Consider the following 25,904-nt stretch of genomic DNA (forward strand, 5'->3'; position numbering starts at 1 on the left):
TCATGGGTCTCCGGGGTCTTCAGGGGTCATCATGGGTCTCTGGGGGTCTTCAGGGGTCATCATGGGTCTCCGGGGGTCTCTGGGGGTCTCCGAGGGCTCCCATGGGCTCTGTGGGTCCCAGACTGTCCCCTGGGGCCCCAGGTTCGAGCCCTCCAGGGCCTCTCCGCCCAGCACCATGTAAGCGCCGGCCATCTGCTCCCTGCACTGGGCCGCCCGGCCTCCCAGCCCCGGATTCGAGGCTCCGGGGGTCTCTGCATCCTCCGCGGGGTCCTGAACCTCCAGGGCGACTTCCGGGGTGCAGTCCGGGCCCCCCGCCTCCATCTTGCCAAGTGGGGCCACGTTCTGGGTCTCCCGGATCCACTCCTGCAGAGACAGACAGACAGACGTGGGCGGGACTCGAACCCGGGGCCGGACCCTCCGTCCGTGACTCTTCTCATGGCGGTGCCGTCTCGCAGAGACAGACAGAGAGACACCACCGTGCCCGCTGTGGGCCAGACCCTGGGTTCGAGCCCTGGCGCCACATGACGGAGCCACGAACCACCCCGGGAAGCTCCATGGTTGTGGGTCTCCCCTCTCTGTCTCTCACTGTCTCTTTCTCTTCCCTGTCTCTGCCCATCATCCATCCATCATCCACCATCCATCCACCATCCATCAACCCATCCATCCATCCATCATCCATCCATCCGTCCATCTGTCCATCCACTTATATACCAGTCCATCCATCTATCCATCATCCATCCTCCATCCTCCATCATCCATCCATCCACCATCCATCCATTCATCCAGTCATCATCCATCCATCAACCCAACCATCCATCCATCCATCCATCCACTTATACACCAGTCCATCCATCTATCCATCCACCCATCTGTCTGTCCATCCATCCATCTGTCCATCCATCCATCCACCTGTCCATCCATCCATCCACTTATACACCAGTCCATCAATCCATCCATCCATCCATCCATCCATCCATCCATCCATCCATCCATCCATCATCCAGCCAGCCAGCCATCACTTATACACCAATCCATCCATTATCCATTCACCATCCATCCACTTATACACCAATCCATCCATCCATCCTCCATCATCCACCATCCATCCATCCGTCCGTCTGTCCGTCCATCCATCCATCCATCTATCCATCCATCCATCCATCCATCCCCCACCATCCATCCATCATCCATCCGTCCATCCATCCATCCATCCATCCATATATCCATCCATCCCCCACCATCCATCCATCCATCCATCATCCATCCATCCATCCCCCACCATCCATCCATCCATCCGTCCATCCATCTGTCCATCCATGCCCCACCATCCATCCATCCATCCGTCCATCCATCCATCATCCATCTGCCCATCCATCCATCTTGCCATCCATCCCCCACCATCCATCATCCATCCGTCCATCCATCCATCCATCCATCTATCCATCCATCCCCCACCATCCATCCATCCATCCATCCATCCATCTGTCCATCCATCCCCCACCATCCATCCATCCATCCATCCATCTGTCCATCTATCTCCCACCATCCATCCATCCATCTGTCCATCCATCCATCCATCCATCCATCCATCCATCCATCCATCCATCACCCACCATCCACCCATCCACCCATCATCCATCCATCCACCCATCATCCATCCATCCATCTCTCTATTCATATCTATCTGTGTGTCTATCTTCTGTCTGTCTGTCTGTCTATCTATTTATCTATCTATCATCAATCTATCAATCAATCTATCTATCGTCTATCTATCTCCTCCTTCTCTACCCATCCACCTCAGTCCATCCGTCCAGCGCCCACGGGTCAGCCATGACGCCTACCTGGAAGTTGCCATGGTGACACTCGAACAGCCCCAGGAAGGAGACGCGCGGGTCAGGGACACTGGGGACCAGCCTCTTCTTCACCCTGGATGGGGGGCGGCGGCGATCAATCGATCGATTATTGGGAGTTCTGTCAGGCGTCCCGGGAGGTAGCTCAGTGGTTAGAGCTCTGGACTCTCAAGCCTGACACCCCTGAGTTCTGTCCCCGGCGTCCCGGGAGGCAGAAGGAGGCTCTATTTGTCCCTCTCTAAACAATCAATCAATCAATCAATCAATCAATTTATTGGCAGTTCCATCAGGCATCCCAGGAGGTGTCTGAGTGGAGAAAGTGCTGGATTCCCAAGCGTGAGGCCCTGAGTTTCATCCCCAGCACCACAGAAGCCAGAGAGAGACCCTAATTCTCTCTCTAATCAATCAATCAATAATCAATTTATTGGACGATCCATCAGGCATCCCAGGAGGTGTCTGAGTGGATACAGTGCTGGATTCCCAAGCGTGAGGCCCTGAGTTTCATCCCCAGCACCACAGGAGCCAGAGAGAGGCCCTACTTCTCTCTCTAATCAATCAATCAATCAATCAATAATCAATTTATTGGATGATCCATCAGGCATCCCAGGAGGTGTCTGAGTGGAGAAAGTGCTGGATTCCCAAGCGTGAGGCCCTGAGTTTCATCCCCAGCATCACAGAAGCCAGAGAGAGACCCTACTTATCTCTCTAATCAATCAATCAATCAATCAATCAATAATCAATTTATTGGATGATCCATCAGGCATCCCAGGAGGTGTCTGAGTGGGGAAAGTGCTGGATTCCCAAGCGTGAGGCCCTGAGTTCCATCCCCAGCATCATAGAAGCCAGAGAGAGACCCTACTTCTCTCTCTAATCAATCAATCAATCAATAATCAATTATTGGAAGTTCCATCAGGCATCCCAGGAGGTGTCTGAGTGGGGAAAGTGCTGGATTCCCAAGCGTGAGGCCCTGAGTTCCATCCCCAGCATCACAGGAGTCAGAGAGAGGCTCTGTTTCTCTAATCAATCAATCAGTCAATCAATAATCAATTTATTGGATGATCCATCAGGCATCCCAGGAGGTGTCTGAGTGGGGAAAGTGCTGGATTCCCAAGCGTGAGGCCCTGAGTTCCATCCCCAGCATCACAGAAGCCAGAGAGAGACCCTACTTCTCTCTCTAATCAATCAATCAATCAATAATCAATTATTGGCAGTTCCATCAGGCATCCCAGGAGGTGTCTGAGTGGGGAAAGTGCTGGATTCCCAAGCGTGAGGCCCTGACTTCCATCCCCAGCATCACAGGAGTCAGAGAGAGGCTCTGTTTCTCTAATCAATCAATCAGTCAATCAATAATCAATTTATTGGATGATCCATCAGGCATCCCAGGAGGTGTCTGAGTGGGGAAAGTGCTGGATTCCCAAGCGTGAGGCCCTGAGTTCCATCCCCAGCATCACAGAAGCCAGAGAGAGACCCTACTTCTCTCTCTAATCAATCAATCAATCAATCAATAATCAATTATTGTAAGTTTCATCAGGCATCCCAGGAGGTGTCTGAGTGGGGAAAGTGCTGGATTCCCAAGCGTGAGGCCCTGACTTCCATCCCCAGCATCACAGGAGTCAGAGAGAGGCTCTGTTTCTCTAATCAATCAATCAGTCAATCAATAATCAATTTATTGGATGATCCATCAGGCATCCCAGGAGGTGTCTGAGTGGGGAAAGTGCTGGATTCCCAAGCGTGAGGCCCTGAGTTCCATCCCCAGCATCACAGAAGCCAGAGAGAGACCCTACTTCTCTCTCTAATCAATCAATCAATCAATCAATAATCAATTATTGTAAGTTTCATCAGGCATCCCAGGAGGTGTCTGAGTGGGGAAAGTGCTGGATTCCCAAGCGTGAGGCCCTGACTTCCATCCCCAGCATCACAGGAGTCAGAGAGAGGCTCTGTTTCTCTAATCAATCAATCAGTCAATCAATAATCAATTTATTGGATGATCCATCAGGCATCCCAGGAGGTGTCTGAGTGGGGAAAGTGCTGGATTCCCAAGCGTGAGGCCCTGAGTTCCGTCCCCAGCATCACAGGAGCCAGAGAGAGGCCCTACTTCTCTCTCTCTCTCTCTCTCTCTTTCTCTCTCTCTTTCTCTCTCTCTCTTTCTCTCTCTCTCTTTCTCTCTCATCAATAACAAGCACAGGAAGAGGCAGCCCTCCTCCCCCACACGAAATTTTCTTGCAGACACGAAATTTCCCTCCTGCAGAGAGAGAGAGAGAGGGAGAGGGAGAGAGGGGGGAGGGAGGGAGGGAGAGAGAGAGAGAGAGAGGGAAGGAGAGAGAGATTCTCATCTGCAGGGGCCCCTTCCGCCCAGAAGGCGCAGCCGTTACCGGGTGGCGGGGAGATGGCGGCCAGATATCCTCCTTCCTGTTCTCGGCATCCGGCCGCTGCTGTCAGCCCTGGGGCCCGGCCACCCCCCTCTCTGTGTGAGTCATCGGCTTTGGCTCAAATGCTAGAGAAAGAAAATAAAAGGAAGCGGGGGGGGGGGGAGAGAAAAGAACAGAATAATACAAAAGGATAAAATAGAACAAAATAGAATAGAATAAAGTGTGATAGAATATGATAGAATAGAATAGAATATGATAGAATAGAATAGAAAGAATAGAATAGAATAGGATGAATAGAATAGAAAGAATAGAATAGAATAGGATGAATAGAATAGAGAATAGAATAGAATAGAATAGAATAGAATAGAATAGAATAGAATAAAGAATAGAATAGAATGAATAGAATAGAATAGGATGAATAGAATAGAAAGAATAGAATAGGATAGGATAGGATAGAATCTGCCAGAATGGAATAAAATAGAATAAATAGAATAGAATAGAAATTAGAATAGAATAGAAGAATGGAATAGAATAGAATAGAATAGAATAGAATAGAATAGAATAGAATAGAATAGAATAGAATAGAATCTGCCAGAATGGAATAGAATAGAATAGAATAGGATAGGATGAATTGAATAGAATAGAATAGAACAGAATAGAAAGAATAAAATAGAATAGAATAGAAAGAATAGAATACAATAAAATAGAAAGAATAGAATAAAATAGAATAGAATGAATGAATAGAATAGAATGAATAGAATAGAGTAGAATGAATAGAATAGAATATTATAAAATAGAATAGAATAGAAATTAGAATAGAATAGGATAGGATAGGATGAATATAATAGAAAGAATAGAATAGAATAGAATGACTAGAATAGAATCTGCCAGAATGGAATAAAATAGAATGAATAGAATAGAATAGAATAGAATAGAATAGAATAGAATAGAATAGAATAGAATAGAATAGAATCTGCCAGAATGGAATAGGATAGGATAGGATAGGATGAATAGAATAGAAAGGATAAAATACAATAGAATAGAATAGAAAGAATAGAATAAATAGAATAGAATAGAATAGAATCTGCCAGAATGGAATAAAATAGAATAAGTAGAATAGAATAAATAGAATAGAGTAGAATAGAATAGAATAGAATAGAATAGAATAGAAATAGAATAGGATGGAATAGAATAGAATAGATAGAATAGAATAGAACAGAACAGAATAGAAATAGAATAATAGAATATGCTAGAACAGTGGTCCAGGAGGTGGTGCAGTGGATGAAGCATTAGCTTCTCAAGCAAGAGGTCTCAAGTTCAATCCCCGGCAGCACATGGACCAGAGTGATGTCTGGTTCTTTCTCTCTCTGCCTATCTTTCTCATGAATAGATAAATAAATTCTAAAAAAAAAAAAAGAAATGAATAGAATAGAATAAAACAGTAGAGTAGATTAGAATAGTAGAACAGGTTAGAATAGAATAGAATAGAATAGAATAGAATAGAATAGAATAGAATAGAATAGAGTAGAGTAGGGATGGGATGGGATGGGAGAATAGGATAGGATAGGAGAGAATATTCTATAGAATAGAATTAGAATTGGACAGAATAGAATATAATGGGATGGAATGAATAGAATAGACTATAAATAGAATTAGAATTAGAATTAGAATTAGAATAGAATAGAAACTGGTAGAATGGACTCGAATAGAATTAGAATAGAATATTATAGAATATAATGGAATGGAACGAATAGAATAGAATATAAATAGAATAGAATAGAATTAGAATAGCATAGAATATTATAGGATATAATGGAATGAATAGAATAGAAATAGAATAGAGTAGATAGAATAGGATAGAATAGAATAGGATGAATAGAATAGAATAGAATGAACAGAATAGAATACAATAGAAAGAATAGGATGAATAGATTAGAATAGAATAGAATGAATAGAATAGAATAGAATAGAAAGAATAGAATAGAATAAATAGAATAAAATAGAATAGAATAAATAGAATAAAATAGAATAGAATAGAATAGAATAGGATAGAACAGAAAGAAAAGAAAGAATAGAACAGAATGATAGAAAAAAAATACCCTCACGGGCTACTGAGCTCCAGGCTGCACCTGCTTCCTTAAAAATAAACCACAAAAAAAAAATTAAATTTTATCCAATGTGACATTCGGGGAACCAAAAGGGCTTCTCTGCCCTATTTCCACTGGATCTTAAAGCACAAGTTGCATTTAAGGAAAAAAAAAATAATAAGTTTGGGAAATCCCTTTTTTTGTTGATTTTGCATTTCATTGAGCATCTAATAATAATAATAATAAATAATAATAATGATTATTATTATTATTGCCAACTCTTGCAGGGCCCCGGTAATAGAGGCTGGGAAATGGCGGGTGTGTGGGCGCAGCGTGGGGTGAGAGATAAGACGCAGGAAGCAGAGACGGGAGGCCAGACCGCAGGGCGCAGGCTGAGAGATTCCCGGAATTGAGATGAATTGATGGGGAGACTCTGTCCCGAGCACCTCGGGGAGACTCTGTCCTGAGCACCTCGGGGAGACTCTGTCCCGAGCACCTCGGGGAGACTCTGTCCTGAGCACCTCGGGGAGACTCTGTCCCGAGCACCTCGGGGAGACTCTGTCCCGAGCACCTCGGGGAGACTCTGTCCTGAGCACCTTGGGGAGACTCTGTCCTGAGCACCTTGGGGAGACTCTGCACTGAGCACCTCGGGGAGACTCTGTCCTGAGCACCTCGGGGAGACTCTGTCCTGAGCACCTCGGGGAGACTCTGTCCTGAGCACCTCGGGGACAGTCTGTCCTGAGCACCTCGGGGAGACTCTGTCCTGAGCACCTTGGGGAGACTCTGCACTGAGCACCTCGGGGAGACTCTGTCCTGAGCACCTCGGGGAGACTCTGTCCTGAGCACCTCGGGGAGACTCTGTCCTGAGCACCTCGGGGACAGTCTGTCCTGAGCACCTCGGGGAGACTCTGTCCTGAGCACCTTGGGGAGACTCTGTCCTGAGCACCTCGGGGAGACTCTGTCCTGAGCACCTCGGGGAGACTCTGTCCTGAGCACCTCGGGGAGACTCTGTCCTGAGCATCTTGGGGAGACTCTGTCCCGAGCACCTCGGGGAGACTCTGTCCCGAGCACCTTGGTGATCCCCGTCCTGACAGGGACTTCCATCCATCAACCACCATCCATCATCCAATCCTCCCTCATCAATACACCCATTACCCATCATGCCTTGCCCTCATACTCCATCACCTATCACCTATCACCCATCACTGAGCACCCTTGGGTGCTGGCTGTCACCCATCATCCTCCATCACCTGTCACCTATCACCCATCCCCGAGCACCCATCACTGAGCACCCTTCACCCATCACCTATCGCTGAGCACTCTTGGGTGCTGGCTGTCACCCATCATCCTCCATCACCTATCACCCATCACTGAGCACCCATCACGGAGCACCCTTGGGTGCTGGCGCTCACCCATCCTCCTCCATCACCCACCACTGAGCACCCATCACCCATCACTGAGCACCCTCGGGTGCTGGCCCTCACCCATCCTCCTCCATCACCCATCACTGAGCACCCATCACTGAGCACCCTTGGGTGCTGGCGCTCACCCATCCTCCTCCATCACCCATCCCCGAGCACCCATCACTGAGCACCCATCGCCCATCACGGAGCACCCTTGGGTGCTGGCCGTCACCCATCCTCCGCCACCCGTCACCTATCACCCATCACTGAGCACCCTCAGGTGCTGGACCTCACCCATCCTCCTCCATCACCCATCACTGAGCACCCATCACTGAGCACCCTCGGGTGCTGGGCCTCACCCATCATCCTCCATCACCCATCACCTATCACCCATCCCCGAGCACCCATCACTGAGCACCCATCACCCATCACCCATCACTGAGCACCCTCGGGTGCTGGGCCTCACCCATCCTCCTCCATCACCCATCACTGAGCACCCATCACTGAGCACCCTTGGGTGCTGGCACTCACCCATCCTCCTCCATCACCCATCCCCGAGCACCCATCACTGAGCACCCATCGCCCATCACCTATCACGGAGCACCCTTGGGTGCTGGCCGTCACCCATCCTCCGTCACCCGTCACCTATCACCCATCACTGAGCACCCTTGGGTGCTGGCCCTCACCAATCCTCCTCCATCACCCATCACTGAGCACCCATCACTGAGCACCCTTGGGTGCTGGCACTCACCCATCCTCCTCCATCACCCATCCCCGAGCACCCATCACTGAGCACCCATCGCCCATCACGGAGCACCCTTGGGTGCTGGCCGTCACCCATCCTCCGTCACCCGTCACCTATCACCCATCACTGAGCACCCTCGGGTGCTGGGCCTCACCCATCATCCTCCATCACCCATCACCTATCACCTATCCCCGAGCACCCATCACTGAGCACCCATCACCCATCACCCATCACTGAGCACCCTCGGGTGCTGGCCGTCACCCATCCTCCTCCATCACCCATCACTGAGCACCCATCACTGAGCACCCTTGGGTGCTGGCGCTCACCCATCCTCCTCCATCACCCATCACTGAGCACCCATCACTGAGCACCCATCGCCCATCACCTATCACGGAGCACCCTTGGGTGCTGGCCCTCACCCATCCTCCTCCATCACCTGTCACCTATCACCCATCACTGAGCACCCATCCCCGAGCACCCATCACTGAGCACCCTTGGGTGCTGGCACTCACCCATCATCCTCCGTCACCCGTCACTGAGCACCCATCATCAAGCACCCTTGGGTGCTGGCCCTCACCCATCCTCCTCCATCACCCATCACCTATCACCCATCACTGAGCACCCATCACCCATCACCTATCACTGAGCACCCTTGGGTGCTGGCCCTCACCCATCCTCCGTCACCCGTCACCTATCACCCATCACTGAGCACCCTCGGGTGCTGGCCCTCACCCATCCTCCTCCATCACCCATCACTGAGCACCCATCACTGAGCACCCTCGGGTGCTGGGCCTCACCCATCATCCTCCATCACCCATCACCTATCACCCATCCCCGAGCACCCATCACTGAGCACCCATCACCCATCACCCATCACTGAGCACCCTCGGGTGCTGGGCCTCACCCATCCTCCTCCATCACCCATCACTGAGCACCCATCACTGAGCACCCTCGGGTGCTGGCGCTCACCCATCCTCCTCCATCACCCATCCCCGAGCACCCATCACTGAGCACCCATCGCCCATCACCTATCACGGAGCACCCTTGGGTGCTGGCCGTCACCCATCCTCCGTCACCCGTCACCTATCACCCATCACTGAGCACCCTCGGGTGCTGGCCCTCACCAATCCTCCTCCATCACCCACCACTGAGCACCCATCACCCATCACTGAGCACCCTCGGGTGCTGGCCCTCACCCATCCCCCTCCATCACCCATCACTGAGCACCCATCACTGAGCACCCTTGGGTGCTGGGCCTCACCCATCATCCTCCATCACCCATCACCTATCACCCATCCCCGAGCACCCATCACTGAGCACCCATCACCCATCACCCATCACTGAGCACCCTCGGGTGCTGGCCCTCACCCATCCTCCTCCATCACCCATCACTGAGCACCCATCACTGAGCACCCTCGGGTGCTGGGCCTCACCCATCATCCTCCATCACCCATCACCTATCACCTATCCCCGAGCACCCATCACTGAGCACCCATCACCCATCACCCATCACTGAGCACCCTCGGGTGCTGGCCCTCACCCATCCTCCTCCATCACCCATCACTGAGCACCCATCACTGAGCACCCTTGGGTTCTGGCCCTCACCCATCCTCCTCCATCACCCGTCACCTATCACCCATCACTGAGCACCCATCCCCGAGCACCCATCACTGAGCACCCTTGGGTGCTGGCACTCACCCATCCTCCTCCATCACCCATCACCTATCACCCACCACTGAGCACCCATCACCCATCACCTATCACTGAGCACCCTTGGGTGCTGGCCCTCACCCATCCTCCATCACCCGTCACCTATCACCCATCACTGAGCACCCTCGGGTGCTGGCCCTCACCCATCCTCCTCCATCACCCATCACTGAGCACCCATCACTGAGCACCCTCGGGTGCTGGGCCTCACCCATCATCCTCCATCACCCATCACCTATCACCCATCCCCGAGCACCCATCACTGAGCACCCATCACCCATCACCCATCACTGAGCACCCTCGGGTGCTGGGCCTCACCCATCCTCCTCCATCACCCATCACTGAGCACCCATCACTGAGCACCCTCGGGTGCTGGCGCTCACCCATCCTCCTCCATCACCCATCCCCGAGCACCCATCACTGAGCACCCATCGCCCATCACCTATCACGGAGCACCCTTGGGTGCTGGCCGTCACCCATCCTCCGTCACCCGTCACCTATCACCCATCACTGAGCACCCTCGGGTGCTGGCCCTCACCAATCCTCCTCCATCACCCACCACTGAGCACCCATCACCCATCACTGAGCACCCTCGGGTGCTGGCCCTCACCCATCCCCCTCCATCACCCATCACTGAGCACCCATCACTGAGCACCCTTGGGTGCTGGGCCTCACCCATCATCCTCCATCACCCATCACCTATCACCCATCCCCGAGCACCCATCACTGAGCACCCATCACCCATCACCCATCACTGAGCACCCTCGGGTGCTGGCCCTCACCCATCCTCCTCCATCACCCATCACTGAGCACCCATCACTGAGCACCCTCGGGTGCTGGGCCTCACCCATCATCCTCCATCACCCATCACCTATCACCTATCCCCGAGCACCCATCACTGAGCACCCATCACCCATCACCCATCACTGAGCACCCTCGGGTGCTGGCCCTCACCCATCCTCCTCCATCACCCATCACTGAGCACCCATCACTGAGCACCCTTGGGTTCTGGCCCTCACCCATCCTCCTCCATCACCCGTCACCTATCACCCATCACTGAGCACCCATCCCCGAGCACCCATCACTGAGCACCCTTGGGTGCTGGCACTCACCCATCCTCCTCCATCACCCATCACCTATCACCCACCACTGAGCACCCATCACCCATCACCTATCACTGAGCACCCTTGGGTGCTGGCCCTCACCCATCCTCCATCACCCGTCACCTATCACCCACCACTGAGCACCCATCACCCATCACCCATCACTGAGCACCCATCACGGAGCACCCTCGGGTGCTGGCCCTCACCCATCATCCTCCATCACCCACCACTGAGCACTCATCACTGAGCACCCTTGGGTGCTGGGCCTCACCCATCATCCTCCATCACCCATCACCTATCACCCATCCCCAAGCACCCATCACTGAGCACCCATCACCCATCACCCATCACTGAGCACCCTCGGGTGCTGGCTGTCACCCATCTTCCTCCATCACCCATCACCCGTCACCTATCACCCGTCACCGAGCACCTATCGCTGAGCACTCTTGGGTGCTGGCTGTCACCCATCATCCTCCATCACCTATCACCTATCACCCATCACTGAGCACCCATCACGGAGCACCCTTGGGTGCTGGCGCTCACCCATCCTCCTCTATCACCCATCACTGAGCACCCATCACCCATCACTGTGCACCCTTGGGTGCTGGCCCTCACCCATCCTCCTCCATCACCCGTCACTGAGCACCCATCACCCATCACGGAGCACCCTTGGGTGCTGGCCCTCACCCATCCTCCTCCATCACCTGTCACCTATCACCCATCACTGAGCACCCATCCCCGAGCACCCATCACTGAGCACCCTTGGGTGCTGGCCCTCACCCATCATCCTCCGTCACCCGTCACTGAGCACCCATCACGGAGCACCCTTGGGTGCTGGCCCTCACCCATCCTCCTCCATCACCCATCACTGAGCACCCATCACCCATCACTGAGCACCCTCGGGTGCTGGCCCTCACCCATCCTCCTCCATCACCCATCACTGAGCACCCATCACTGAGCACCCATCACCCATCACCCATCACGGAGCACCCTGGGTGCTGGCGCTCACCCATCCTCCTCCATCACCCATCCCCGAGCACCCATCACCGAGCACCCATCACCCATCACCCATCACGGAGCACCCTGGGTGCTGGCCGTCACCCATCCTCCGTCCCCCCGTCCCCGAGCACCCTCGGGTGCTGGCGCTCACCCGTGGAGCTTGCACGCCGCCAGCAGCAGGAGCAGGACGGTGCCCAGCGACAGGGACCCGCAGAGGAGCAGGAACCGGGGCCACAGCCGCCATGTTGGTTTCGGGGGGCAGGATTCTGGGGGCCGCAGCAGGGCAGTGGTCAGCGCCCATGGGGTCACTTCGGATGGAAGGGTGGAGGGGTCGAGGGGTGGAGGGGTGGAGGGGTGGAGGGGTGGAGGGATGGAGGGGTGGAGGGAGTCCCACCCCCCACCCGGGTCTCTCCGAGTCGGAGGCACGAGACCCCCGTCCCGCCAGGCCCCACAAGGTGTGCGAGTGGGAGTGCTGTCTGTCTGTCCATCTGTGCGTCGATTCAGCCACCCTTTCATTCCTCACCCACCCATCGTCCATCCATCTATCCATCCATCATCCAACCATTCATCATCCTCCATCAGCCGTCGGCCATCCATCCATCCATCCTCATCCATCCGCCATCCATCCATCATCATCCATCCGCCATCCATCCATCCATCCATCCATCCATCCATCCATCATCATCATCCATCTGCCATCCATCCATCATCATCCATCCACATCCATCCATCATCATCCATCCACATCCATCCATCATCATCCATCCACATCCATCCATCCATCATCATCATCATCCATCTGCCATCCATCCATCATCATCCATCCACATCCATCCATCATCATCCATCCACATCCATCCATCATCATCCATCCACATCCATCCATCCATCATCATCATCATCCATCCGCCATCCATCCATCCATCATCATCATCATTAATCCGCCATCCATCCATCATCATCCATCCATCATCCATCCAACATCATCCATCCAACATCATCCATCCGCCATCCATCCAACCATCCTCATCATCATCCACATCCATCCATTCTCCATCATCATCATCATCAATCCACCATCCATCCATCATCATCATCCATCCGCCATCCATCCATCCATCATCATCCATCCACATCCATCCATCCATCCATCATCATCATCCATCCGTATCCATCCATCCATCCTCCATCATCATCCATCCACATCCATCCATCATCATCATCATCCATCCATCCATCCATCATCATCAATCCGCCATCCATTCAGCATCATCATCCATCCGCCATCTATCCATCCATCATCATCATCAATCTGCCATCCATACATCCATCATCCATCCACATCCATCCATCATCATCCATCCGCCATCCATCCATCATCATCATCCACATCCATCTATCCATCCATCCATCCATCCATCCATCATCCATCCATCATCCATCCATCATCCATCATTCATCCATCATCCATCCATCATCCATCATCCATCCATCTTCCATCCATCATCCATCATCCATCATCCATCCATCATCCATCATCCATCATCCATCCATCATCCATCCATCCATCATCCATCATCCATCCATCATCCATCCATCATCCATCCATCATCCATCCATCCATCATCCATCATCCATCCATCATCCATCATCCATCATCCATCATCCATCATCCATCATCCATCCATCATCCATCCATCATCCATCATCCATCATCCATCATCCATCCATCATCCATCCATCATCCATCATCCATCCATCATCCATCATCCATCCATCATCCATCATCCATCCATCATCCATCATCCATCATCCATCCATCATCCATCATCCATCCATCATCCATCATCCATCATCCATCCATCATCCATCATCCATCATCCATCATCCATCATCCATCATCCATCCGTCATCCATCCGTCATCCATCCATCATCCATCCATCCATCCGTCCCTCCATCATCCATCATCCATCCCTCCATCATCCATCATCCATCATCCATCATCCATCATCCATCATCCATCATCCATCATCATCCATCCGCCATCCACCCCTCCATCCCTCCATCCATCATCCTCATCACTCCGTCTGTCCGCGTGTCTATCCGTCCGTCCGTCCCGACCTGCGTCCCTGGCGAGCAGCTGGTGCGCGGTGGGCGTCCAGTCGCTGGGCCGCGTGTGGGGCCCGTAGCTGGGGCCGCGGGTTCGAATCCGGGCGCGGAAGGAGTGGCAGCGCGTCACGGCCAGGCCCGCGAACGTCACGTTGCACGAGTCCTCCGCCAGGGACTGCGGGACACACGGACACACGGACACGGGGGAGGGGGCAGGGAGCCTTCAGCCATCCGCACAACAATAGCGACGACAGTAATAGTAACGGTGGCCACGACCGGGTCATAGAAACAATAGGAACGACCGTGGCAATAGGAACAATAGGGATGACAAGAGCGATAGTAATCATAGTCATAGTCATGAGAGCAATAGCGATGACAGTAGGAATAATACTCATGAGAGCAATAGCGATGACAGCAGTAATAATAGTCATGAGAGTGAGAGTGATGACAGCAGTAATAATAGTCATGAGAGCAATAGCGATGACAGCAGTAATAATAGTCATGAGAGTGATGACGGCAGTAATAATAGTCACGAGTGATGACGGCAGTAATAATAGTCACGAGTGATGACGGCAGTAATAATAGTCACGAGTGATGACGGCAGTAATAATAGTCACGAGTGATGACGGCAGTAATAATAGTCACGAGTGATGACGGCAGTAATAATAGTCACGAGTGATGACGGCAGTAATAATAGTCACGAGTGATGACGGCAGTAATAATAGTCACGAGTGATGACGGCAGTAATAATAGTCACGAGTGATGACGGCAGTAATAATAGTCACGAGTGATGACGGCAGTAATAATAGTCATGAGAGTGATGACGGCAGCAATAATAGTCATGAGAGCGATGACATTAGTAATAATAGTACTGAGAGGGATAGTAATGGCCGTCGTAATCGTGATGATAGTCATAGCAATAGTGATCGTCATAATAGTAATAGTGACGACAATGGTAATAGTGATGTTAATGATAGTAACAACAATAGTAATAGTGAAGCTAGTAAGAGTAATCACAGCAGCAACAGTGATGACGATAATAGTGATGACAATAGTCATAGTGATGACAGTGATAGTAACAATGCCAGTCATAGGAATAGTCGTGATAACAATAGTAAAGTAAGAATAGCGATAGTAATGACCATAGTAATAGTAATGATAGTGACAGTGATAACCGTAGTGATCGTGATAATAGTCACAGCGGTAGTGATCGTAATAATAGCCACAGCAATAGTGATCGTAATAATAGCCACAGCGGTAGTGATCGTAATAATAGTCACAGCGGTAGTGATCGTAATAATAGCCACAGCGGTAGTGATCGTAATAATAGTCACAGCGGTAGTGATCGTAATAATAGTCACAGCGGTAGTGATCGTAATAATAGTCACAGCGGTAGTGATCGTAATAATAGTCACAGCGGTAGTGATCGTAATAGTGATGACGATAATTGTGATACCAATAGTCAGAGTGATAGTAATAATACTAGTCATAGTAATAATAGAGGTAACAACAGTAATAGTAAGAATAGTAATAGCAATGACAATAGTAATGATGGTAATAACGTCTCCGTCTCTTCCTCTCTTCTCTCTGTCTCTCTCTCTCTCCTTCTCTTCCTGCCCCTCTCCGCCTCCCTCCCTCCCCGCGGCCTCCGCGTCTCTGTCCCTCGGGGAGATCTCTCTCTCTTTCTCTCTCTCTGGGCAGAGACGTCGTCTCACCTGCCAGTCGGCGTCTCCGGCCGCGCGGTGCTGGACCTCGTAGAGCAGGTCGGGGTGGGGCAGGTCGGGGCAGGTGACCGTCACCGAGTCGTCCGTCCACAGGAAGGTCAGGGCCCCCGGGGTCGCCGGCTTCACTGTGGGCGCAGGGGCAGCGGGGGCACCTCGGGGTCAGGCCCTCCGCCTCCCTCTCTGTCTGTCTGTCTGTCTGTCCACCCAGTGGAGACCTGGACACCCAGCGCCCATCCTGTCTGTCTACCTATCTATCTATCATCTGTCTATCATCTATCTATCTCTCTACCATCTATCTGTCATCTATCATCTATCTATCAACAATCAATCATCTAGAATATATCTATCTACCTACCTATCATCTATCATCTATCAACCTACCGATCCTCTATGCACTCATCCATCATTCATCCACCATCCATCCATCTACCCATCCATCCATCATCCATCCATCTAAGCACCCATCTATCATCCATCCATCATCCATCCATCTACCCATCCATCATCCATCCACTCATCCATTGTCCATCCATCCATCATTCATCCATCTTCAATCCATCCATCCATCCATCCATCCATCATCCAACCATCCATCTATCATCCATACATCATCCACCCATCTACCCATCCATCCATCTATCCACTCATCCATTATCCATCCATCATTCATCCATCTTCTATCCAACCATCCATCATCCAACCATCCATCCATCCATCATGCATCCACCATCCATCCATCATCCATCCATCCACTCATCCATTATCCACCCATCCAACCATTATCCATCCATCATTCATCCACCTTCTATCCAACCATCCATCCATCATTCATCCATCTTCTATCCAACCATCCATCCATCATCCATCCATCCACTCATCCATTATCCATCCATCCATCATCCATCCATCCACCATCATCCATCTACCCATCCATCCATCCACTCATCCATTATCCGTCCATCCATCCATCATCCATCATTCATCCATCTTCAGTCCAGCCATCCATCCATCATCCAACCATCCATCCATCTATCCATCCATCCATCCATCCACTCATCCATTATCCATCCATCCACTATCAATCCAAATTCATCCATCTTCTATCTAACCATCCATCAATCCATCACCCAACCATCCATCCATCATCCATCCACCATCCATCCATCCACCATCCATCCATTCATCCATCCACTCATCCAGCATCCATCCACTCATCCAGCATCCATCCACCATCCATCCATCCATTCATCATCCATCCATCCATCCACTCATCCATCCATTCATCATCCATCCATCCATCATTCATCCATCTTCTATCCAACCATCCATCCATCATCCATCCTACCACCATCATCCATCTACCCATCCATCCATCCACTCATCCATTATCCGTCCATCCATCCATCATCCATCCATCCACCATCCATCCATCATTCATCCATCTACCCATCCATCCATCATCCATCATTCATCCATCTTCAATCCATCCATCCATCATCCAACCATCCATCCATCTATCCATCCATCCATCCACTCATCCATTATCCATCCATCCACTATCAATCCAAATTCATCCATCTTCTATCTAACCGTCCATCAATCCAACATCCAACCATCCATCCATCATCCATCCACCATCCATCCATCATCCATCCACCATCCATCCATCATCCATCCATCCACCATCCATCCATCCATCCATCCACTCATCCAGCATCCATCCATCATCCATCCACCATCCATCCATCATCCATCCATCCACCATCCATCCATCCATCCACTCATCCAGCATCCATCCATCATCCATCCACCATCCATCCATCATCCATCCATCCACTCATCATCCATCCATCCACTCATCCATCCATCCATCCATCCACTCATCCAGCATCCATCCACCATCCATCCATCCATCCATTCATCATCCATCCATCCATCCATCCATTCATCATCCATCCATCCATCCATGTGTCATCTGTCCTTCATCATCCATCCACCCACCTACCCATCCGACATCCATTCATTAATAATCCACCACCTACCCATCCATCCATCCTTCATTCATTCATTAGTAATCCACCATCTACCATGCATCCATCATCCATTGGTCCATCATTCATTCATCATCAATAATCCATCATCCATCCATCCATCCATCCATCCACTCATCCATCCATCCATCCATTCATCATCCATCCATCCACTCATCCATCCATCCATCCATTCATCATCCATCCATCCACTCATCATCCATCCATCCATCCATCCATTCATCATCCATCCATCCATCCATCCACTCATCCATCCATCCACTCATCCATCCATCCATCCATCCATTCATCCATCCCTCATTCATCCATTTTCTATCCAACCACCCATCCATCCATCCATTCATCATCCATCCATCCATCCATCCATTCATCATCCATCCATCCATCCATCCATCCATCCACTCATCCATCCATCCACTCATCCATCCATCCATCCATCCATTCATCCATCCCTCATTCATTCATTTTCTATCCAACCACCCATCCATCCATCCATTCATCATCCATCCATCCATCCATTCATCATCCATCCATCCACTCACCCACCCACCCCTCCCCGACCCCTCCCTGCGTCTCTGCTGGTCGCCATCTTGGTGTCTCGGTCACCCCCCAGCCCCCCGGCACCCACCTCGCGCCCAGCGGGTGTCAGCTCAGCCCCGACATTTTGGGGTGAAAAGCGTGGAACACGGGACTCACGGTAGGCGCTGATGTAGCGGCGACGGGACACCAGGGTGCGGGTCCCATGGGCGACGGAGAAATACAGCATGGCGTCCCCCTGCACCCCAAGATGGCACCCGGTGGTCAGTGCTTCCCAGAAGACGTAGTGGGGGCACGGGGCGTAGGCCTCCGCCCTGCCCAGCCTGTGGAAGGGGTTTCTGGAGACGCGACACCCAAGGGTAGGGTGGCCCCGGGACCCTTGGGTGCTCCCATTCTGGTCCGGGAATCCCAGGAGATGGGTGACACAAGAGGGACCCATCATGGAGGCTGGGCACCCTTGGGTGCTCCCATTCTGGTCCGGGAATCCCCAGGAGATGGTGACACGAGAGGGACCCATCATGGAGGCTGGGCACCCTTGGGTGCTCCCATTCTGGTCCGGGAATCCCCAGGAGATGGGTGACACAAGAGGGACCCATCATGGAGCCTGGGCACCCTTGGGTGCTCCCATTCTGTTCCAGGAATCCCAGGAGATGGGTGACACGAGAGGGACCCATCATGGAGGCTGGGCACTCTTGGGTGCTCCCATTCTGGTCCGGGAATCCCAGGAAATGGGTGACACAAGAGGGACCCATCATGGAGGCTGGGCATCCTTGGGTGCTCCCATTCTCGTCCGGGAGCCCCAGGAGGTGGGTGACATGGAGACCCTTCCCATGAGCACCCTTGGGTGCTCCCAATCTGGTCCGGGAGCCCCAGGAGGTGGGTGACATGGAGACCCTTCCCATGAGCACCCTTGGGTGCTCCCAATCTGGTCCGGGAATCCCAGGAGATGGTGACACAAGAGGGACCCATCATGGAGGCTGGGCACCCTTGGGTGCTCCCATTATGTTCCAGGAATCCCAGGGGATGGGTGACATGAGAGGGACCCATCATGGAGCCTGGGCACCCTTGGGTGCTCCCATTCTGGTCCAGGAATCCCAGGAAATGGGTGACACAAGAGGGACCCATCATGGAGTCTGAGCAAACTTGGGTGCTCCCATTAAGTTCCAGGAATCCCAGGGGATGGGTGACATGAGAGGGACCCATCATGGAGCCTGGGCACCCTTGGGTGCTCCCATTCTGGTCCAGGAATCCCGGGAAATGGGTGACACAAGAGGGACCCATCATGGAGGCTGGGCACCCTTGGGTGCTCCCATTCTGGTCCGGGAATCCCGGGAAATGGGTGACACGAGAGGGACCCATCATGGAGGCTGGGCACCCTTGGGTGCTCCCATTCTGGTCCGGGAATCCCCAGGAGATGGTGACACGAGAGGGACCCATCATGGAGGCTGGGCACCCTTGGGTGCTCCCATTCTGGTCTGGAATCCCAAGGCCATGGTGACATGAGAGGGACCCATCATGGAGGCTGGGCACCCTTGGGTGCTCCCATTCTGGTCCAGGAATCCCAGGAAATGGGTGACACAAGAGGGACCCATCATGGAGTCTGAGCACCCTTGGGTGCTCCCATTATGTTCCGGGAATCCCAGGGGATGGGTGACATGAGAGGGACCCATCATGGAGCCTGGGCACCCTTGGGTGCTCCCATTCTGGTCCAGGAATCCCGGGAAATGGGTGACACGAGAGGGACCCATCATGGAGGCGGGGCACCCTTGGGTGCTCCCATTCTGGTCCGGGAATCCCCAGGAGATGGGTGACACAAGAGGGACCCATCATGGAGCCTGGGCACCCTTGGGTGCTCCCATTCTGTTCCAGGAATCCCAGGGGATGGGTGACACGAGAGGGACCCATCATGGAGCCTGGGCACTCTTGGGTGCTCCCATTCTGGTCCGGGAATCCCAGGAAATGGGTGACACAAGAGGGACCCATCATGGAGGCTGGGCATCCTTGGGTGCTCCCATTCTCGTCCGGGAGCCCCAGGAGGTGGGTGACATGGAGACCCTTCCCATGAGCACCCTTGGGTGCTCCCAATCTGGTCCGGGAGCCCCAGGAGGTGGGTGACATGGAGACCCTTCCCATGAGCACCCTTGGGTGCTCCCAATCTGGTCCGGGAATCCCAGGAGATGGTGACACAAGAGGGACCCATCATGGAGGCTGGGCACCCTTGGGTGCTCCCATTCTGGTCCGGGAATCCCCAGGAGATGGTGACACAAGAGGGACCCATCATGGAGGCGGGGCACCCTTGGGTGCTCCCATTCTGGTCCGGGAATCCCCAGGAGATGGGTGACACAAGAGGGACCCATCATGGAGTCTGGGCACCCTTGGGTGCTCCCATTCTGGTCCGGGAATCCCAGGAAATGGGTGACACAAGAGGGACCCATCATGGAGGCTGGGCATCCTTGGGTGCTCCCATTCTCGTCCGGGAGCCCCAGGAGGTGGGTGACATGGAGACCCTTCCCATGAGCACCCTTGGGTGCTCCCAATCTGGTCCGGGAGCCCCAGGAGGTGGGTGACATGGAGACCCTTCCCATGAGCACCCTTGGGTGCTCCCAATCTGGTCCGGGAATCCCAGGAGATGGTGACACAAGAGGGACCCATCATGGAGGCTGGGCACCCTTGGGTGCTCCCATTATGTTCCAGGAATCCCAGGGGATGGGTGACATGAGAGGGACCCATCATGGAGGCGGGGCACCCTTGGGTGCTCCCATTCTGGTCCAGGAATCCCAGGAAATGGGTGACACAAGAGGGACCCATCATGGAGTCTGAGCAAACTTGGGTGCTCCCATTAAGTTCCAGGAATCCCAGGGGATGGGTGACATGAGAGGGACCCATCATGGAGCCTGGGCACCCTTGGGTGCTCCCATTCTGGTCCAGGAATCCCAGGAAATGGGTGACACAAGAGGGACCCATCATGGAGTCTGAGCAAACTTGGGTGCTCCCATTAAGTTCCAGGAATCCCAGGGGATGGGTGACATGAGAGGGACCCATCATGGAGCCTGGGCACCCTTGGGTGCTCCCATTCTGGTCCAGGAATCCCGGGAAATGGGTGACACAAGAGGGACCCATCATGGAGGCTGGGCACCCTTGGGTGCTCCCATTCTGGTCCGGGAATCCCGGGAAATGGGTGACACGAGAGGGACCCATCATGGAGGCTGGGCACCCTTGGGTGCTCCCATTCTGGTCCGGGAATCCCCAGGAGATGGTGACACGAGAGGGACCCATCATGGAGGCTGGGCACCCTTGGGTGCTCCCATTCTGGTCTGGAATCCCAAGGCCATGGTGACATGAGAGGGACCCATCATGGAGGCTGGGCACCCTTGGGTGCTCCCATTCTGGTCCAGGAATCCCAGGAAATGGGTGACACAAGAGGGACCCATCATGGAGTCTGAGCACCCTTGGGTGCTCCCATTATGTTCCGGGAATCCCAGGGGATGGGTGACATGAGAGGGACCCATCATGGAGCCTGGGCACCCTTGGGTGCTCCCATTCTGGTCCAGGAATCCCGGGAAATGGGTGACACGAGAGGGACCCATCATGGAGGCGGGGCACCCTTGGGTGCTCCCATTCTGGTCCGGGAATCCCAGGAGATGGTGACACAAGAAGGACCCATCATGGAGGCTGGGCACCCTTGGGTGCTCCCATTCTGGTCCGGGAATCCCCAGGAGATGGTGACACGAGAGGGACCCATCATGGAGGCTGGGCACCCTTGGGTGCTCCCATTCTGGTCCGGGAATCCCCAGGAGATGGGTGACACAAGAGGGACCCATCATGGAGCCTGGGCACCCTTGGGTGCTCCCATTCTGTTCCAGGAATCCCAGGGGATGGGTGACACGAGAGGGACCCATCATGGAGCCTGGGCACTCTTGGGTGCTCCCATTCTGGTCCGGGAATCCCAGGAAATGGGTGACACAAGAGGGACCCATCATGGAGGCTGGGCATCCTTGGGTGCTCCCATTCTCGTCCGGGAGCCCCAGGAGGTGGGTGACATGGAGACCCTTCCCATGAGCACCCTTGGGTGCTCCCAATCTGGTCCGGGAGCCCCAGGAGGTGGGTGACATGGAGACCCTTCCCATGAGCACCCTTGGGTGCTCCCAATCTGGTCCGGGAATCCCAGGAGATGGTGACACAAGAGGGACCCATCATGGAGGCTGGGCACCCTTGGGTGCTCCCATTCTGGTCCGGGAATCCCCAGGAGATGGTGACACAAGAGGGACCCATCATGGAGGCGGGGCACCCTTGGGTGCTCCCATTCTGGTCCGGGAATCCCCAGGAGATGGGTGACACAAGAGGGACCCATCATGGAGCCTGGGCACCCTTGGGTGCTCCCATTCTGTTCCAGGAATCCCAGGGGATGGGTGACATGAGAGGGACCCATCATGGAGCCTGGGCACCCTTGGGTGCTCCCATTCTGGTCCAGGAATCCCGGGAAATGGGTGACATGAGAGGGACCCATCATGGAGCCTGAGCACCCTTGGGTGCTCCCATTCTGGTCCGGGAATCCCAGGATATGGTGAAATGAGAGGGACCCATCATGGAGGCTGGGCACCCTTGGGTGCTCCCATTCTGGTCCGGGAATCCCCAGGAAATGGGTGACACAAGAGGGACCCATCATGGAGCCTGGGCACCCTTGGGTGCTCCCATTCTTGTCCAGGAATCCCAGGAGATGGGTGACACGAGAGGGACCCATCATGGAGGCTGGGCACCCTTGGGTGCTCCCATTCTGGTCCGGGAATCCCCAGGAGATGGTGACACGAGAGGGACCCATCATGGAGTCTGAGCACCCTTGGGTGCTCCCATTCTGTTCCAGGAATCCCAGGGGATGGGTGACATGAGAGGGACCCATCATGGAGGCTGGGCACTCTTGGGTGCTCCCATTCTGGTCCGGGAATCCCCAGGAGATGGTGACACAAGAGGGACCCATCATGGAGGCGGGGCACCCTTGGGTGCTCCCATTCTGGTCCGGGAGCCCCAGGAAATAGGTGACACAAGAGGGACCCATCATGGAGGCTGGGCACCCTTGGGTGCTCCCATTCTGTTCCAGGAATCCCAGGGGATGGGTGACATGAGAGGGACCCATCATGGAGCCTGGGCACCCTTGGGTGCTCCCATTCTGGTCCAGGAATCCCGGGAAATGGGTGACATGAGAGGGACCCATCATGGAGCCTGAGCACCCTTGGGTGCTCCCATTCTGGTCCGGGAATCCCAGGATATGGTGAAATGAGAGGGACCCATCATGGAGGCTGGGCACCCTTGGGTGCTCCCATTCTGGTCCGGGAATCCCCAGGAAATGGGTGACACAAGAGGGACCCATCATGGAGCCTGGGCACCCTTGGGTGCTCCCATTCTTGTCCAGGAATCCCAGGAGATGGGTGACACGAGAGGGACCCATCATGGAGGCTGGGCACCCTTGGGTGCTCCCATTCTGGTCCGGGAATCCCCAGGAGATGGTGACACGAGAGGGACCCATCATGGAGTCTGAGCACCCTTGGGTGCTCCCATTCTGTTCCAGGAATCCCAGGGGATGGGTGACATGAGAGGGACCCATCATGGAGGCTGGGCACTCTTGGGTGCTCCCATTCTGGTCCGGGAATCCCCAGGAGATGGTGACACAAGAGGGACCCATCATGGAGGCGGGGCACCCTTGGGTGCTCCCATTCTGGTCCGGGAGCCCCAGGAAATAGGTGACACAAGAGGGACCCATCATGGAGGCTGGGCACCCTTGGGTGCTCCCATTCTGTTCCAGGAATCCCAGGGGATGGGTGACATGAGAGGGACCCATCATGGAGCCTGGGCACCCTTGGGTGCTCCCATTCTGGTCCAGGAATCCCGGGAAATGGGTGACATGAGAGGGACCCATCATGGAGCCTGAGCACCCTTGGGTGCTCCCATTCTGGTCCGGGAATCCCCAGGAGATGGTGAAATGAGAGGGACCCATCATGGAGGCTGGGCACCCTTGGGTGCTCCCATTCTGGTCCGGGAATCCCAGGAGATGGTGACACAAGAGGGACCCATCATGGAGCCTGGGCACCCTTGGGTGCTCCCATTCTTGTCCAGGAATCCCAGGAGATGGGTGACACGAGAGGGACCCATCATGGAGGCTGGGCACCCTTGGGTGCTCCCATTCTGGTCCGGGAATCCCCAGGAGATGGTGACACGAGAGGGACCCATCATGGAGTCTGAGCACCCTTGGGTGCTCCCATTCTGTTCCAGGAATCCCAGGGGATGGGTGACATGAGAGGGACCCATCATGGAGGCTGGGCACTCTTGGGTGCTCCCATTCTGGTCCGGGAATCCCCAGGAGATGGTGACACAAGAGGGACCCATCATGGAGGCGGGGCACCCTTGGGTGCTCCCATTCTGGTCCGGGAGCCCCAGGAAATAGGTGACACAAGAGGGACCCATCATGGAGGCTGGGCACCCTTGGGTGCTCCCATTATGTTCCAGGAATCCCAGGGGATGGGTGACATGAGAGGGACCCATCATGGAGCCTGGGCACCCTTGGGTGCTCCCATTCTGGTCCAGGAATCCCGGGAAATGGGTGACATGAGAGGGACCCATCATGGAGCCTGAGCACCCTTGGGTGCTCCCATTCTGGTCCGGGAATCCCCAGGAGATGGTGAAATGAGAGGGACCCATCATGGAGGCTGGGCACCCTTGGGTGCTCCCATTCTGGTCCGGGAATCCCAGGAGATGGTGACACAAGAGGGACCCATCATGGAGGCTGGGCACCCTTGGGTGCTCCCATTCTCGTCCGGGAGCCCCAGGAGGTGGGTGACATGGAGACCCTTCCCATGAGCACCCTTGGGTGCTCCCAATCTGGTCCCTGGGCCCAGGGACATGGGGTCACTCACTTGTAGTTCAACGTGAGGTTCGTTCCGGGGAAGCGGCTGGCATTCCAGGTCACCTGCACATACTCGTAGTTGAAATTGATAATCTGGATATTTAAGGATTCTCCTGTGGGACAAAATTGATGATTGATTGATTGATTGATTGATTAGAGAGAGAGACACATAAGTAGACCCTCCCCCTGGCTCCCGTGATGCTGGGAATGGAGCTCAGGGTCTCACGTTTGAGAGTCCAGCACTTTCTCCACTCAGACCCCTTCTGGGATGCCGGATAGAATTTCCAATAAATTGATTGATCGATTGATTAGTTGATTGATTAG

The 25,904-nt window shown here is 53.5% G+C and overlaps 1 protein-coding gene across 1 annotated transcript; it reads right to left on the reverse strand.

Annotated features, from left to right (window-relative positions):
* On the reverse strand, positions 1-25,832 carry LOC132536346 (cytokine receptor-like factor 2). Its single transcript, XM_060184028.1, has 7 exons — positions 25,591-25,832; positions 18,845-19,008; positions 16,089-16,222; positions 14,386-14,548; positions 12,415-12,529; positions 1,842-1,926; positions 1-363 (listed from the first exon to the last, which is right to left on the reverse strand). The coding sequence occupies exons 2-7, from the start codon at positions 18,912-18,914 to the stop codon at positions 1-3; spliced, it is 930 nt and encodes a 309-aa protein (XP_060040011.1). The 5' UTR covers positions 18,915-19,008; positions 25,591-25,832.
* Positions 25,833-25,904: the final 72 nt, after the last annotated feature.

Source organism: Erinaceus europaeus, unplaced genomic scaffold (genome assembly GCF_950295315.1).
Source record: "Erinaceus europaeus unplaced genomic scaffold, mEriEur2.1 scaffold_850, whole genome shotgun sequence".
Lineage (NCBI taxonomy): Eukaryota > Metazoa > Chordata > Mammalia > Eulipotyphla > Erinaceidae > Erinaceus > Erinaceus europaeus.